This window comes from Pyxicephalus adspersus, chromosome 9, assembly GCF_032062135.1.
Source record: "Pyxicephalus adspersus chromosome 9, UCB_Pads_2.0, whole genome shotgun sequence".
Classification (NCBI taxonomy): Eukaryota; Metazoa; Chordata; class Amphibia; order Anura; family Pyxicephalidae; genus Pyxicephalus; species Pyxicephalus adspersus.
In genome coordinates, this window is record NC_092866.1 from 52,748,978 (window position 1) to 52,766,256 (window position 17,279).

Here is a 17,279-nt window from a genome sequence, read left to right on the forward strand (position 1 = left end):
CACCGTGCTATCCTCTGAGCCACCGTGCTATCCTCTGAGCCACCGTGCTATCCTCTGAGCCACCGTGCTATCCTCTGAGCCACCGTGCTATCCTCTGAGCCACCGTGCTTCTGGGAAGAACACTGAAAAGCAATGTACAGCTTTCTCCCTGTGATTAAAGTCATTGACATTTTCTATTATGTGTTATACAATACAGTTTACAATAGCCTATATTTTAGAACCCCTCTCTTCTCTTCCCACTGGGAATATTCACCCACTCTCTCCCACAGAAAGAGAATGAAAATATTACTGTTGTCTTCCGAGGAGATAACAGTAAATGTTTATAAAGCAATGTCAGTGATAGCTGTCAAAGAAGAAGTTTCCACCCCTTTCTTGTATATCTGAAACCAGGATTTATGAAAAAGCTATCAGGGACAGAAACTGCAAAAAGAAAATATTTTGGTATTCACGTACATTAACCACCTAGCCGTTAAGCCCGACCTTCGTACGAGCAAAAAAAAATGGCTAGGATGGTTAAGCCCGTATTTTTGTCACATCCTTACCTCCCTGGTCCCGCTGTGCACATCCAGCGTCGTCCTCCGTCCATCGTCGCCCGTCGATCTCCCTCTCCAGCGTCGGGTGCCAGCGGGACCGGTAAGATGCCGGCCGGTATCTTATGTTCCGCCGCCCGGCATCTTACCTGGTCCCGCTGATCGTCCACGTCCTTTGTCCAGCGCCGGATGATCTGTGAAATGAGAAGCCGTCCGGCAGAGAAAAAAAAAAACGGATGGCTTCTGCGTGCGTGATGACGTCGGCGCGTGTGCGGGAAATTCAAATTGAAACTCATTCATTCATTTTGTATTGGATTCAATATAAACTCCTGTATTCAATCCAATACAAAATAATTCAAATAAATACAAAGTTTGTAATTGGTAAATTCAAACTGTGTTTTTGTACACATTTTTTTTGGTTTGTTTTCTTTAATTTATCACAAAAGATGAAAACCTAAACCCAGTGTACGAAAGAATTGGCATAGGTTACTTTTAGAAAAAAGTAGTCATCGATAACCTAGAAATACAACAGACTGAAGTTGCTAAGTTTGCGTATCTATATGAAGTTGCATATCTACAGGTGGATATGGCATGCTGGTTTAACTGATGGTAATCTCTTCTATACTTTGCTACTTTGCATTGTGTTAAATTTCCCAGTGGCGCGGTTTTCTTTCGCGCGGGATTCTATGTCATAATTCCCTAATTCTTTCTTATTTTTGTTGCAGAATGCATTTTTCCACCAGCATGGCTGCACCACTAATGACACTAATGCCAAGTACAACAGTCGCAGCGCTCAGATGTATCGGGAGAAGATCCGGCAAATGGCCAGCGCAGCCATGTCGAAACATGGCACAGATGTAAGTATTGCTAATTGGTTTTCTGCTACACTGAGGTTTTCACCTGCTATTTATGATAGTAGAACAGGACTGCTGTGTTGCTGGAGTACAAAGTGCGAGTATGTACATTGATTAAAAACCAGCACAGGTCAGCTTTCTTTCCTGTACTACCCTTCTAGTGCCTCATAACCCTGTAAGCCTTCAGTAATTGGATGAACCAGTATCATGCTGGTGATCACTCAAACCTCTGTATATTCAGGTCATATAACAGTAGGCCAGGGTACAAAGTCTTCTGTTGATACAAGGCTTAATAAAGACCAATGAGATGCAGTGCTTTTCACGGTTTTACTTTGTGAGCACTGTGCTTGGAAATTTCGTATAATAGTAACAATAACACAAAAATGTTTTATCTAAAATCAACTGGTGAACATTCTGAAGGTACTAAGGGTCTTTGACCTGCCAGTGCAGATTGCCCCAGACACCAGTTTGAGATGATTCTGAAATCAGAAAATTGCAGGTGAATGTGACCTGTAGCTGAGCACCTTCTGACCTACAGTCCTACTTTGAAAATTGGCAGATGTACATCAGGCAGATGTTGTCACTGTGAGAGGGTATGTCCCTTTTAATTCAAATAGCCCAGCTATGAAATTACGCTAAGCTAAAGCCTTTGCAGATCAACTTCTGTTGCCAGAGGTACCCGGCAATGGCAGCTTTTTGCCCTTTTCTCCCCAGCCTTATTGTTTGTGTATACAAATACAGCCTATATATGTGTATACAAATATAGCTTACCTAAATTATGCCCACAACCCCACAATGACATCCACCCATCAAGGCATATTCATAAGTGAATAACCCCCAAGTGCCAACACTCAGCATCAGGAGGTAAAGGCTCTTTAGAAGAGCAGTGAGGGAGGGTGCTTTGATATTTTCACAGAACCTTGCGGCCCTTCCTATCGGCCATGTGAGTAGTGAAATCACTAGTTCTTCAAGTAATGAAAAGATTTATAACTAATTTAATAGAGAGAGGCACCAGAGATGCAAAATATAGGCATATTAAACTAAGAGAAGCTGGAGACTCAGTATAAAGCCTGCAGACACAGACTGTTACTGTGAAGACTAAACACTTGTTCTGTTTTTATGTACAATGCAAAAAAGCATATCCTGGAAGGAATGTCACGGTATTTCGATTTTTCTTTTAGCTGTGGATAGATGGAATGAATTGCACCCTTTCTAATTCCCCAGAGAAGAAGGAATCTGACTTCTTTGCTGAAATGACCCAGGTATGTCTTGTTGTGAAATAAACCCATTTGTGCACTGAAAATGGTAAATTGTCGTCTTAATGGAAGAGAAACACATATCACAGTCGGGCCCCCCTCCACAGTGTGCCAAAAGTCCTAAAAGCTTGCATGTTGTAAAATACAGATTCTACATTCTGATGGTTAGGTTGGGCTGGAGCTCCAGTTGCTTGTCCTTTTCATCTAGCTGAAAGTTTCATAAAGTGTTTTTGCTAGTTACCCAGGTGTGGCCAAAACCAGTGACATCCCTAAAGCAGGTTGTAGGATTTAGCAGTCTGCACATACACATGGGGTGATTGTCATTGTTCTGGATTTAAACATGGCTTACTTTTGCAGTTACCCCCTAGTCATATATCTAGGGAAAATATACGTAAATAATATTTAGTGGATTTTTTTCAACAAAATCTATTTTTTTCATCATGACAAATAACTTCCTCAGTCTCATGCCTGTGGCCGTGTTTCCTTATGAACCTTATTGGTTTATTGTGTGACACTTTGGGTTTGAATCTTAGGACCAGGCAGAAAACAAAATGGTGGAAAATGGCCCAGGCTGTACGCAGCATAGTGATGATTAGGTCCGTAGTGTACAAAGGGCATGGCAAATGATTGGAATCCTAAGAATGGGCTGTGAAAAAAAAAAAAGTTTTCAGCTCCAGGACACAGCACAATGAAAGTCTATGTGTAGTCTATATTACAGTGCAGAAACAGCATTGACAGCACAGTGCACAGTGTGACTTTCTGCAAAAAAAAAAACAAATGCCATGGCTATTGCATTAAAGTAACTTTGAATCTGGTGAGCGTGGCCAAGTTTCGGTCAGACCTAAATAATGAGTGCATCAACATTAATCAAAAATTGCATTCTGTTTGGTAGTTACTTTTCCAATGTACTGGTTGTGTATTGTTTTTCACAGTTATAAGCAACCAAATGTCTGCCCACACCAAGAAATCTTTTTATATTTTAGTCTTCTAGTCAGTGGGAGGCAACGCCAGCTGCTGAACCAACAGCTGTCACCAGTCCATCAGCAGCCAAACAGGCAGCCAGTGTCCCTGTGAGCAGTGAGCCGATAGGTGAGTGTTGTCTCTTTTATTTGCTTTTCTTGATTCTATGACCATGTTCTTGTGTAACATAAGTTGTGGTATCTTCAGGTGTGGAGACTGGCCCCAATGTGGACATTCTTAGTACATCACCCAAAGCCCCAGTTGGTAAGTCTGTTGTTAAATGTTAGTAGTTCTGAATCCTACTCGTCTAACTCCATACTGTGAGAATGTTTGACAATAATAAGCCGTGGAGAAGGGTTGAGAATAGAGTTCATTTGGCTGGCAACAAAGAAAATTATGCTGTGAAACAATACACCGTATTAGGATCTGCCCTCCTTTTACTTGTTTACTAGCAGTTCTTTGGATCCATTGGCTTTAATACTTTTAAAGTCTGTGACCAGGAAGAAATGGATATTGGGCATTCTGACCTTTATAGTTCCTTTGAATTCTTAATTAGGAGATCAACAAAATAGACATAAGCATTGTTAGGGGGTGGTCAGAAAGACCTCCTTCCTGTTTCCTCAGCTTGGTATATGATTCTTAAGCAGAAATATCTTCATTGAAATCCATGTGACGGAGTAGTTAAAGTTCAATGCAGAGAGTCAACTACTGGCTCCCTCATCTCTTTCCATAATCTTGCTGAGGGCATTTATATGGCTTCTTCCACTTATAATGAAGGGCTATTGCTTTTGCAATGTGGGGTATGATGCCAGTCCTGTCACTGCATTTGGATCAACATATTGGGCAGAGAAGTGAATCCTGCAGGGGAGAACATGGAGTGGGGTAAGAGAGCACCATCCTTAGATATAAACAAGTATTTGTGTATGATATATAACAGCTCTTACATTTTCTCTATGTATACCCTTTACAAAGAACATTTACATTACTGTTATGTCAGTTACCATGTCATGTGCTAATATTAGTTTTACTGCACCATTTCTGCTAAATAGCATTTGTTTTTCCTTTCCTAAGTATATTCACAAAGGGACAAAATCATTGCAGCAGACCTGCAGCATTTGAAACTCCCCTTAACATTTGCGTTCTAATTGGGTAACATATTGTCCTGTCGATGTCTTCTTATATTGTTTTAATTGCTTTTCCCATGTAGTTGCATATATCATTTGCATTCATTCATTCATTCATTCATTCATTCATTGCAGAGGTGGTGACTACCTCATAGTAAAAGGAAGATAATTAGTTCCCTGATACCAAGGTTAAACTTTAACTGTCAAAGGGGAGGCACATATATCATGTTTCAGTTACACTAATTATGCAATATTTACATTTAATTTATAAAAAAAAAAAAAACATTTTTTAATTATTTGGACAGAATGTCAGTTGAAAAAAGTAATTACCTTTTCACAGTTGTTTTCTTGCATAGAACAGGCCGACTAACATATCCTCATCATTGCTTTTTATTTATTATTACCTAAGTTCATAGAACATATGTTTCAGTTCATCCTACTTACAGTTTAAAAAAAAATTAAATAGTCCATTCTTTATTTTTCTGGCAGTCCCTTGAGCAAGTTGTTTATGGGGGAGAACATTTACCTATGTTAATAGCATATGGTGTATATGCTTAATGCTTTTACTGTTGGATCTAATTCGGTACATAAATTGCAGCAATGTTTTATTGATTTTTAATCCTTAAGAAGGTTAATTGTGCATCTTGGAGGTGATCTTAGGTTGGTGTGAAGTAGGCAGTAAATGCTATCAAGTGAACATAAGAAAAGGTGGTTGTTGTTAAGTAAGGCAGCATTAGGCAGATAGTGACTTATTACACACCCAAATCAAGCAAATTCTTCCCTTTGCACTACATGCCATCACCTGCCCGTGCTGTGGGTGTAGCTTTTAGTGCTACTGAACCTAAAATTAAAGTAGTATCCAAACGCTGGATGCATTTTTGTTTCAGTCAGTTTTTATTAATATCTACACAAGTTATTACAAAACAGGAATAGAAAATATCACATATATAAACAAAGGAAAAAGGAGGGCCAGAAGAACCTCCCGGCCCACCATTTACAACTATTAGATATGATACAGGTGACATTTTACATTTATAGAACAGTGCAGATGAATATGCATATATCCACTAGTACAGGAAAACAGGGGGTATGGCGAACACAGAAGAAAATGGACATAGTATAAAACCACCCTTAACTGAAATAGAATAACTAACCAAACATATGGATCTAATGAATCAAATAGCAGACTCGTCCCCGGGTATACCGGAGGGTATATCAAACACTTGTGCAAAAATAGTTGTGCAAAAATAGTTGAAGGGGAAGGGTAGGGGGGCAATCAACTGGGTAGCCCAGGGGAGGAGCGAGGGTCAGACAAGGGAGAGGAGAAGGAAGGGGGGGGGGGGGGGGCTGGATGCATTTTTACAATAGGTACGTTCTCCTGGTAAGGATTTTCCACATATAATTACCTTGTCTCTGTAAAGTCCGACTTCCCTAAAATTCCCACTTCCTGCTATAGATTGGCAACAAACAGTTAATCATATCAAAGGAACTGGGCTTCATTGAGACAAAGTAAAGGTATGTAGCTAATCATGCCTTGGAGAGAACTTCCTGCTAGTTTACAAACATGAAGTGGAAATATTTGAGAAATGGGACTTTACAGAAAATGGTAAAAGTATGCAGATAAGTATATAAAAATTGTAGCTTATGCGTCAGCTGAACACTTATGTTCCTCTCTCCTCAGACCTGGCTATGTGTCTCTCTGCCCAGGAGCTGTCCTCCAGCACAGGTGACCAGATGGTGACTGGCTCGCTGTGGCTGCTGTGTGCTTGGCATGCATATGCAATTTTTCATACTGGAGATGCTGTCTTCTGTATTAGGAAGGAGTCTCCTGTAGCTGCAGTAATTATCAGTGTTTTCTGTGGTGCAGTCCAATGTAATGAAGACAAAGAGGCTCTGTCATATAAAGGAGAAAAAATGCTGCAAGTATAAAGTGTACCTAGAGGTGCATTCTTTTAACTGATGCAGTCACCAAGACCCTGACTTTTCTGACCGGTAAAGCCTCAATACTTATGGTAATGAATCCTTCCTGCCTCTTCCTGCACATTACTATTGCTTTGAGGAGCCGTTATAGTGATGGGCCAATATGAGTGATAGGTTGGGTTGTGAGGAAGTTGGGGGTGTGGAGTGGTTTGAGCTCCCCCTGTCAGAATGGCCTTTCATTTGGTTATAACGGCAGGGTTGTTACAGGTATATGCAGGCTTTCCTAGGGGCCTGCAACTTCATACTTGCAGCATTTTTCCATTATCATAATCTTTCTAGAACTGCACCCAAATGAAGATCGGTAAACCTAAAATACATTACAATTATGTAAGAGAGCTTTTGAGTACTTCTAGAATCATGAAAGTGTTCATTTATTTGTCTCCTAGCTATTTTAGGCTTTATGAAGACTGCTTACAGTGGTTTTCCTTTCACTGAATTTGAAGAGTATGTAGGAGTATTTTTCCCTAGGACCTCAATGTGCTCTCTGATTTATAACTTCACATGTCAATTTATCTTTGATATAAACCAAGTTGTAAGCTAGGTTTACTGGTCCTGTATCACATATGACTATTTCTTCTATTATGTCAGCAATTTGAATCCCAGCAAAAGACAGACTATATCAGTGACTTGCCTCTCAGTAGACTCTCCTTTTCAGGTTTCTGGTAAACTAACCTCAAAGTGATTCTGGCATAAGGTGCCCTGCTGTACTGTGGGGCTCTGCCAACTTTTTACTAACAATTGATGCATGTGCGCTTACAGTCTTTTCCTGTCTGCACATCTTTTTTTTTTTTTTAGAGGTGAAGCCATCTCTCATTGGAAAGAAGAAGCCTGCTGTGACAAAGAAAGGAGTGAGTATATTTTGTGTGGATGTTCTACATTAAATATTGTAGCAATCTGCAATAGACAGTCAACAAAGATATGGATTTTAGTGTGCTGTTAGTAAATGCAGTCTTGTTGCTGTGGTTTACTGCTTATCCCTATTCATTGTGTTATTTCTGTGTCCCCTTCTTGTTGGAGACAAGAGTTTTTCATGCCTTTCTGTCTTGCAGCTGGGGGCTAAGAAAGGTCTCGGTGCCCAGAAGGTGAGCAGCCAGAGCTTCAGTGAGATTGAGCGACAGGCACAGGTGGCAGAAAAGATGAAAGAGCAGCAGGCGGCTGAACTAAGGAAAGAAGCAGAAGAGTCACTGTAAGTATTTACATTTTTACTGTAATTGTCTGCATATATGATACTTGCTTGACAATATAAAATATACACATGCAGTTATGAAATTGGGAGGAGGAAGCAAGTAAAGGAAGTTAGTATTGAAAGTTCTGCATTTAACTAATTTTTGCATTTAACTTCCTTCTGTGAGCCCCTATACATATTAACACTTATTAACCATCTGCAAAGCTAAGTTCAAGTTTACTAAATTGTATGTATGCAAAATTGTTCACGTTACTATTCTTTTTTTCTTTGTAGTGTTTCTTCCATGAGGCTTGCATACCAGGAGCTTCAGATAGATAGGAAGAAAGAGGAGAAGAAGCTTCAGAACTTGGAAGGGAAGAAACGGGAGCAAGCAGAGCGGCTGGGCATGGGCTTAACTTCGAGGAGGTATGTAAAATGCCCTGTTCATTATAGATCTCTGTAGCTTTTATCAGCATCTTCTTCAACATGATGTATTAAGGCTGAATGAATAAAATCTATAGCTGATTTGCCAGGTTGACCAATGGTCTGAGTAGCCTGCCAGCTAAAATGAGCATTGCATAAAAATGCAAGATCTGCTAATTAGGTAGACTTTCACCCTGTAAGTTAAAAAAGAAAAGAGACATTTTCTTTCATTGAGCTTGTCTAGGGTGACCTCACTGCACCTTACCCAGAGTCCCAAAAAGCTGGGTTTCCCAGGCTCGCACGAGGAGGCTCAGTGACTTGACCCTAGAAGTCGCATGTGGAGGCTGTAAGGAATTAACCCCTTTTACCAACAAAGGAATTCCCCACACACATCATGGCAGTCAAAGGTTTAAAACAAGCTCACACCTTTGGCTTTCAGGTTCCTGACTTTGTCCCTCAACATGCTTACCCTCCCAGCTGACTTCATCTTAAATGCCATATAGATGTGCAGAACACAAATGCTTTAGGTTTTTCTGCTACAGCCTCAGGTCAAGAAATGTTTGCAGCCCTCCGATGCACTCCCCTTGTATATTGAGAAAGCTTTTACTCCACCCTTAGAACATAACTTTTATCTCCAAAAATATTCTGATACACTATGAGTTGTAGCAAAAGCAGCATAGCATTAGAGAAGCACAGCAGCAGGCTGCAAATGCGGTTTTTGTGGAAGACCTTAAAGTCTTAAAAATTAACTTTAACTTCTTTTTGTGTATGAGACTTTGAATAAGGTGGGATAGTTTTTACAGCTATACATTTGAAAGCAGACCCAATCTTTTATAAATGTATTGCTTTGTATTTACATTACTAATTACTTAACTAATAAAATGTCCTTACCCCTGCGCAGTTCTATCTCACACTCGGTTCTCTCGGAGATGCATGTGATTGAGCAGGAGACCCCTGTTGCAACTAAATCATCACGGTCTCAACTTGACCTCCTGGAAGACTCCAGCTTCACATCTGGACCACCAAAGTATGTTATTTTGGTAGTTGTCTACTTTGTTAGTATAAGATGAAATTCTGTTTAAGGCATATTGTATTCAACAACATTGTGGTGAGTGTTTTTTTTTTTTTTTCCTATATCAGATATAAAGACAACCCTTTCTCACTTGGAGAAGGTTTTAGCTCAAGATGGGAAACTGAAAGCTCTACCTGGGGGTCTGCAGATAAGGCTGAGGATGACCGAGAGGTGACCATCTCCAGTATTCAGCCAGCACGAGACCGGTGAGTTTTTTAGATATTTGATCTAGGGAACATTTGGTGTACTCTTGTATTTTTAAATTCAGGCATATGTGTATTTTTTTTCTATGCATCTTGTGTTTTGACGGTCATGCTGTCAGTGAGTGGATTGTGAATTGCCTGGAAACCGACAAGCAGCCTTAAACTGCAACCCTGGGCGTGAACTTAAGTGCCCAAATATAGAACCATGTAAAGCACAGAGCCAGATCAATTCAGACAGCTGTAAATATTCATTTGACGCATTTAAATTGTTTCTGGAGTTCTTTATTCTCATGGACAGATCATCAAGAGAATCATGTTTAACTTTTACAAAACCTAGAAAGGTTCTTAAGGCCTGAGGGGAAATCTGATATTTAATAATCCATGGCTCTGCCTGGTCTTTCATGACATAATTTAAGGTGTCATTGCTGAACTGTCTATTTTATTTCCACTCAGGCCTGCAAACAGAAGAAAACCAGAGCCCACCCCAGCTCCAGAGTCCAACGAAGCACGCACAAAGTTCGCCAGCGCCAAAGCCATTTCCTCAGACATGTTCTTTGGCAGAGAGCAAGATGCTGAGGTAAGAACAGCATAATCTAGCATGTCAGCTTAAGCACACCATGGTGCCTTTATGCTAAGAGCCTTGAGTGGCTTTCAGAAAGTCTTTACAGTAACATTTAGCTCCAGTTTGTGGGGGCACAGATCATCTTGACACTTGTTAAAGGCTTCTAGCAGCAATTTTTGTAATGAATGCAGCTTTAGATTCTTAAAAGCTTCTTGAAGCCTGCTAAATTCTTTGCAAAACTTTAGCACAAGATTTCTGTACACATTGTTTTTATATAAACCAAAGCTGTGTGTGCAAGCCTTGAAAAGTGATTTTGCTATATATGTAAAAAAAAAAAATCAGATTTCAATGATTTGCAAACCTGAAACCTAAAATGTTACGTTGGTCTGACTGTAGTAAAGAATTCTATTTATCCAGAGCTGGGACATATTATAATACATCTTGAATTCTGGTATTTGTGCAGATTAACTGTGAAGAGTAGGACTCCTATCCAGAGAATTAGTGCCAGTCTGAGGAAGATAGATGACTGTAGCATCCAGCACTGAATAGGACCATATGCTGAGACCATTTAGGGATTGATGTTGTGTAAAAATGTAAAAGTAACCATATAAATACAAAATGAATGCTGCACCATGGCTCTAACATATTTAAACTTTGTGATGTTACTTGACTCTTCCAAAGCTTTGGTATATGTTTGTGTACTGTAATTAGCATTTTTCCCATCTAATTTGATTTCTGCACCAGTCCTGTCCCATTCTGTTCTGTCAAGCTCAAACATTTCATTACTTGCATATTGCATTCACGCTCTCTCAGGACAAAGATTCATTGATGCTGAAAACACCAGCCTTATGTCTGTCTGCACTGGCTCTGCTGGCCTATAATATATCTGAATCTGTGCTGCATGACTGGTCCTCTCTTCCTCCCACTGTAACTCATCCTGTAACCTTTTGGCTAGTCGCTAGACAGGCGCCATTTACAATTCAGTGACAGATTTATGGCTCTGTGCACTGTTCCTGAAATACAGAGTAGGTCTCTCAAACTATAGCCGATTACATCATTCCAGCATCATGGACAAAAAAATTTAGCTCAAAAATAAGGTTTAATTGACTTCTACATGTAAAAGAATTAGGATTTGCACAATCTGGTGATTGTGTTGCTGGGAATTTATCACATTGCAGCAGGATTATTTACAGCAGATGAACTAAAGTTCTTTTGCAGCTTACCCTTACTATCCCCTCACATTACCCTAAGTAGCCTTTCAGTCTGTCATTTTCAAATGTAAAGTTTGTTAGTTTGGTATTCTGTAAATGCTTGCATGTCTGTAGCCTGCCCCAGGTTAACATAAAGGACATCTCCAGGTCTTCGACAACCATTGTTATTCAGCCAAAAGGGGAAAAACTATAAGGCTACATACACACTTCAGATGATTCTCGTCCGATAATTGCCACGGGGCTGATATCAGATAAGAATCTGGCGTGTGTGCCGCGCTCGTCGCGCCCCCCCCCCCCCCCTTTCCATAGAGCAGATTGGCGTGCATTGCACGTGGGTACGCAGCCTTTGTGTTTGGGTTACCCAAGAACTTTAGAGATCGATGAGGGGTAATTGGTCAAACAAAACTTGTGTGTGTTATTTTTTTCCTATTACCATTGTTATTCATTAAAATAACCCTGCTGGAGTCCTGAGTAACACATCTGTCCCTGCGGTAATAATTTGGCACTCTGTACTGCAGTCTGCTGTACTTGTCACTGTTAATGACTCTGTCTCTCTGCAGTATGAAGCTCGATCACGCCTGCAGCAGCTCTCTTCCAGCAACGCCATCAGCTCAGCTGACCTTTTTGGGGATGCAGACTCCATAAACACAGCAGGTACATATTACTCTCTACGTGAAACACATTTATCTAAAGGTTCTCAGTCTGTGTCTGCACTATAGTTATTGCGATGTGGTCTCCATGTTGTGCGTTTGTGTGTTCTAGGTAAGTGTACCCCATACTGCACTATACAGCCCTATCTATCCGTGAACCATAGGTTGTTTAGTAATCATTTTCATTTCATTTCACACATTTCATTGTTTCATCATTTTTGACTCTAACTGAACGTTCACATACTTTTGCCTAAATGTCTGAAACAAAAAAATGGTTTACAGAATGTCATGCTTTGTGTTATATCAAACACTGACCATTATGATCACATGAACTTTGTGAAACAATTTTTAGATTGGCCTGTTCTTTGTTTTGCAGGTGCAGTGTCACTGGGAAATGTGCTGCCTTCTGCTGACATCACCCAGTTTAAGCAGGGTGTGAAATCTGTTGCAGGCAAAATGGCTGTACTGGCAAATGGTGTCATGAACACCTTACAGGTAACAAAAGGTTCTTGTAAAGGAATTTGTAATAAGGGATGCTGTGGCCACAATAGAAGTTCTCCTTTTACCACTCTGTCATTATCTGATTCCCTGAAGCAGTATTGGTTTCTTGAAATCATGTTGTGTGTGATGGGGAAGAGTTCTTTCAGCCCCGGAACCAATACCTATTTCTAGGCATAGACAATGGCAACCTGCAGCACTGAAAGGGCACCTCCTGTGAAATTTAACAGACGCAAGGGCATTTACCCTTTTTAAAGTGTGGAAACTGCAATAAGATGTATGATTTAAAAAAGGAAAAGAAAGTTTGGTATTGCCACTGTTTACTAATCTCATTCAGTGTTCTCCCCAGAACCATTTAGCTGGGTGCACCACCTGGTGCTTTCAGTAACTGCCCAGCTGTTTTGGGTGGTTATTGAAAAGTTGGTGGCAAAGTTGGGCTGCCACCCGCCTTCTTCTGACCCAGCTTTAAAAAAAAAATTCAGCGGAGAATACGGTCATTGCTATTGGTAACTTTGTACTACTGTTTTTTGGGAGTGGGATAAAAGGTGTCGGTAGGCTTTATGTACACATTCCCTTATTATTATTATTATTATTATTATTAATAAACAGGATTTATATAGCGCCAACATATTACGCAGCGCTGTACATTACAGACATTACAGACAGTGATACAGGAGGAGAGGACCCTGCCCCGAAGAGCTTACAATCTAGTAGATTCCCTTCAAACTTAATGAGCAAAAGGACTTTCTTTATTGTGCACTTTTAATAAATTCTTCAAATGTGTGAAAGTATTTAAAAAAAAAAAAAAAACTGTTACTTCGTGCTTATTCTGAAATATTGAAGCTAAATGAAGTGTGAAGTTCTTGTCTACAAGGGCAAAGGTAAAAGAAAGAGAACCATCCCCCTCACTACCGTCCTTTTACTCAGGAACCAAGAAATTTGGAAGATGACTTGTTTGTGAAGGTGCTAGTTTCAGAGCAGTGTTCATTTTTTTTCTTTTTTTTTTTTTAATTATTACATGATTGCCACTGAACTTCATCGATAACTTGCATATTATGAAGCTGTCGGTGATCTTCTAGGTTGTGGCTTTACTTTACTTCTCCATAGCTAGGATCTGCACACATTTTTATTATTTATCCAATAGATCATAATAAGGTTTACAAAGAGTCAGAAAATGACATGGTTTATATGCAGAAACCTGTTTTTGGAAAGGATTTGGAACAGATCTATGCTAAGTAGTAATGTAATGCAAGTTACAATTATACCCCCCAAAAAAACAACTTAACATGGTTTTACTAGAGAGATTCTATTTAAATCATTCTGTGATGTACTACCAAGTAGAAAACTCAACCTATAGCTGCAATAAATAAATTTGTCTCTCTGTAGATAAAATTATCCTCAAACTTTTGTTTTTTTAAATGATGTAATTGTAGCAACATATGCAAAATGAAAATATTTAATTATTGTATTCTCCTTTCCCAGGATCGATACAGCTCCTACTAAGCCATCAGGGAAGAATGTGAAGTCTACTACTGTAGCATCTTACCAGTTTACCCAGCAGATAAGAACCGGTGAAATAGAGGGGTCAGACTGGGAGAGAGTGACCTGCGTCTATCCAGCAGGAGATAACACAACTTTTTCGAAGACGACCGCTTCAGTATTCCTCAAACACCACTGGATCATTTACCCCCACTTACAGTGTCTGCTGTTGCTTGTTCCCATCAGCTGCTCCAAACCTTCCTAAAGGAGGATTTGCTGCTCCCCTTTCCTGCTAGGGATAGCCAGAGATTGTTCTTTTATTGTGTGTTGGTGTGAGATGATCTGTATGTGGGGTGTGTTTTGCAGGACCCCCATAATGTTGCTGCAGTCAGGATGTATATGTAACATGTCATGAGTGTGCGTAGCAGACAGGATGACAGAGGTGTGTGTATGGTTAGGGGGGAGGGTATTGGGAACCTCATTCAGAAACTATAATGACTGTTACTGTCTGAGACCTCAAGTCTCTCTCATTTGAGTGAAATTTTATCATGTGATTTATTAACCCCTTGTGTCCCAGCATTACCTTTTTTTGTGATTTTAATCCCTTTCATCTGGACTTTATTTGGGACACGGAGACTATGCAGGCCCTGGCATGGCAGGTGGGGAGGGGGAGCCAAAGAGGCTGGTTGCATGTGTATTTATTTTCATGTCTCTAGGCAGACCTGCAGTTGCCGGTCACGTGTGAGGCAGGGGATGTATATTGCCTTGAACGCCACATACAGTGTTCACCAGATCAAAGTGAATAAAAATACTGAGGCACAATGACTTGTTTGTCACTTTGTTTTTTCCTTGGATAAGCTTGAAGAGTTGAAATGTGCTGAAAATGTGTTTCCACTGAAGCTGGAAATTTCCGGGCCCATCCAAACTGCCATGGCCCTGCATTAGTTGTGGGGTAACACAGCATCTGCTATCTATACCAGATTGATTGTGAAAGCCCTTATGGATTTTGTAATCATTAGGATTTTTATATTGTGCTCAGTGTTCAACCCAGAAATTTATTTAAGCTGGGTGGGAAGAAATTGTAGGTGGGTGGCAGCCCCTGTATTGTGACCCAATTTTTCAGGAGCCACCCAAAACACAGCCGGGTGGTTACTGAAAAGTGCTGTGTGGTGCGCCCTGCTAAAATGTGCCAGGGAAAACACTGGTATTGACACAGATTTAATGTCCTCATGCTAAGCAATTACAGTGAACCTGTCCTGAGAGAAAAATGTAGAATGGCATTGCGTCGGATTTCAGAATTTAGGTTTTTAATATCTTGGGACAAGTATGCTACTGCTAAGTGACTTTGGTTTCAGACCTTTGGTTTGTCATCTGTGGCAGTCCAATATTTACGATATCTTATAGCAGGTTTGCTTCAAATGTAATGTAAACTACATGGCTATGCAGGCTCAGTACCTGGAAGATCAATTTTCTTTTTTAGATAAAGTAACACTTCAAAGAATAGAATTGGTACAACTCTAAATATAATATAGTTCAAAGCTGAAGCTTGATCTGCTTCCCATCAATATTCCTATCATATTTTAATGAAACACTTTGTTTTATTTCATACCATATTTTTAGACCTATCCTTCTGTGCTTCTCAATACAAAATAACAAATAGAAGTTTATTATAAACTGTCATTAGGTCTGAGATGATTATCAATGTGCACAATACAACTGTATCCAAAAAGAGTAGGGATCTTTTTACATAATAGCGATGTAAGTTGGTGTAAAACTCTTGCACACACAATAATACACAGACCATTGTACTAGGATATTTAATTTTTTATATCCACACTGCAGCATGCCACCATGTGTTGTAGAGCACTGAGCTTCTTTTATTATCTTTCTATGATGGTAATCCAAACCACATTATTACATCTTTGGCATGTTCACAACAGTATGTGAATATAACCCATTGATATGCAGTTTTAGCATCTTGTTACATCTGTAGGAAGGATATTAGGTTATTGCCATATTTCTGGGGCAGCATGGTGACTCTGGCCTTTGCAGCCCTGGGTCCCAGGTTCGAATCTCAGCCTGGACACAGTCTGCATGGAGTTTGCAGGTTCTCCCCGTACTATATTAATACTGTGTAATAATAGAAAGAGGAGATTTTAAAAGCAGAAAGTTGCATTAATGCTCCCCAGCCCCTTGGAAGGCCACCAAGAGTCTGTTGCTTCATACAGAGCTTGAAACTTAGGCATTGAGTCAATAAAGGCCATTCTTATAGCATCCATCTTTTAAGGGTAATTAATAAGTTCTAGTGATCAGACCAAAACTTCGTAACTGAGCAAGTCACATGAATGGTTACAGCACCAGCTGATCAGTGTCAGCTATATGAACAGCCAAGAACTAAACAGGCATCAGGATTTACATGACCTTACCACCTCCCGAGTTGCCATTTCCATCCTGGAAGTGGATGGTGAACTTGGAAGATGCCTGAACAAAGATTGCTTCATCATTCTGTAGAAAAAAAACAAACTTAGGTAGTGTTAGGAGTGTTGTGATCTCCTCTCTGGAAGTATTACATTTGTACATAGCTTACATGTACTTTGCATTTGTTTTCAGACAAACCCTGGTTTTTGGTGACATACACCTCCTAACTGAGTTCCTGGTTGAGACTAAAGAGATGTTGCTGGCACAGATTTCACAAGGATGGTTCGCCATTGTTACTATCAAAAAAGAAGTGAAAAGTGATGCTGTACTGCAAAAATTGAAACATACTGCCAAAAGAATGTGTGAAGATAGGAAGTTGCTACAAAGAGATTAGCATTTGTAGGCTGTCATGTATGCAGTGGCTAAGCTGGTTGGTTGGGTAAGTGTTCGCTGCTAGGGCTAGTTAATAAGGCAGCCAGTTACCAAGTGCAGTGTAGATTCAGTTGAGTGATGTTGCTTAGACCGCGATGATGATTATTCCGTATATTGTAGGGGTATTTTGTAACCGTAAGAACTGCACAGATACCAGGATTTACATGATTGTGTCTTCTCTGAACCAGCAGATCGATCTAGGAAGAACATGGTGAACCTGGATGAAGGCAAAACAAAGATGACACTTTCTCCTTGTTGAGAGGAATGAAGACATTGTCGGGGGATTGCTGTGATCTGAATGAGTTACAAGTACATATTATGTCTTTCCCGTATCATCTTCTGAACATCTTTGCTACAAGGTGCACACATGGCGCTGTTGTGTTTTCCGTACAGGGCACATCAGAGCTGTTTGTCTTCCAGCCACGGACTAGAAATTTTATATTAGTAAGATTTTATATTAAC

At 40.0% G+C, this 17,279-nt stretch overlaps 1 protein-coding gene across 1 annotated transcript in view; it reads left to right on the plus strand.

Moving 5' to 3' along the window:
* ARFGAP2 (ARF GTPase activating protein 2) overlaps positions 1–14,792 on the plus strand; it is a gene marked incomplete in the record, with an annotated part of 17,926 nt that extends 3,134 nt beyond the window's left edge. The window contains 14 exon segments of the mRNA XM_072422001.1: positions 1,256–1,387; positions 2,566–2,646; positions 3,624–3,729; positions 3,808–3,864; positions 6,406–6,450; positions 7,500–7,552; positions 7,754–7,890; positions 8,164–8,295; positions 9,194–9,319; positions 9,433–9,570; positions 10,021–10,144; positions 11,901–11,994; positions 12,367–12,485; positions 13,971–14,792. Of these exon segments, the coding sequence (XP_072278102.1) occupies positions 1,256–1,387; positions 2,566–2,646; positions 3,624–3,729; positions 3,808–3,864; positions 6,406–6,450; positions 7,500–7,552; positions 7,754–7,890; positions 8,164–8,295; positions 9,194–9,319; positions 9,433–9,570; positions 10,021–10,144; positions 11,901–11,994; positions 12,367–12,485; positions 13,971–13,991 (1,365 nt within the window).
* Between the last annotated feature and the right edge of the window lie 2,487 nt (positions 14,793–17,279).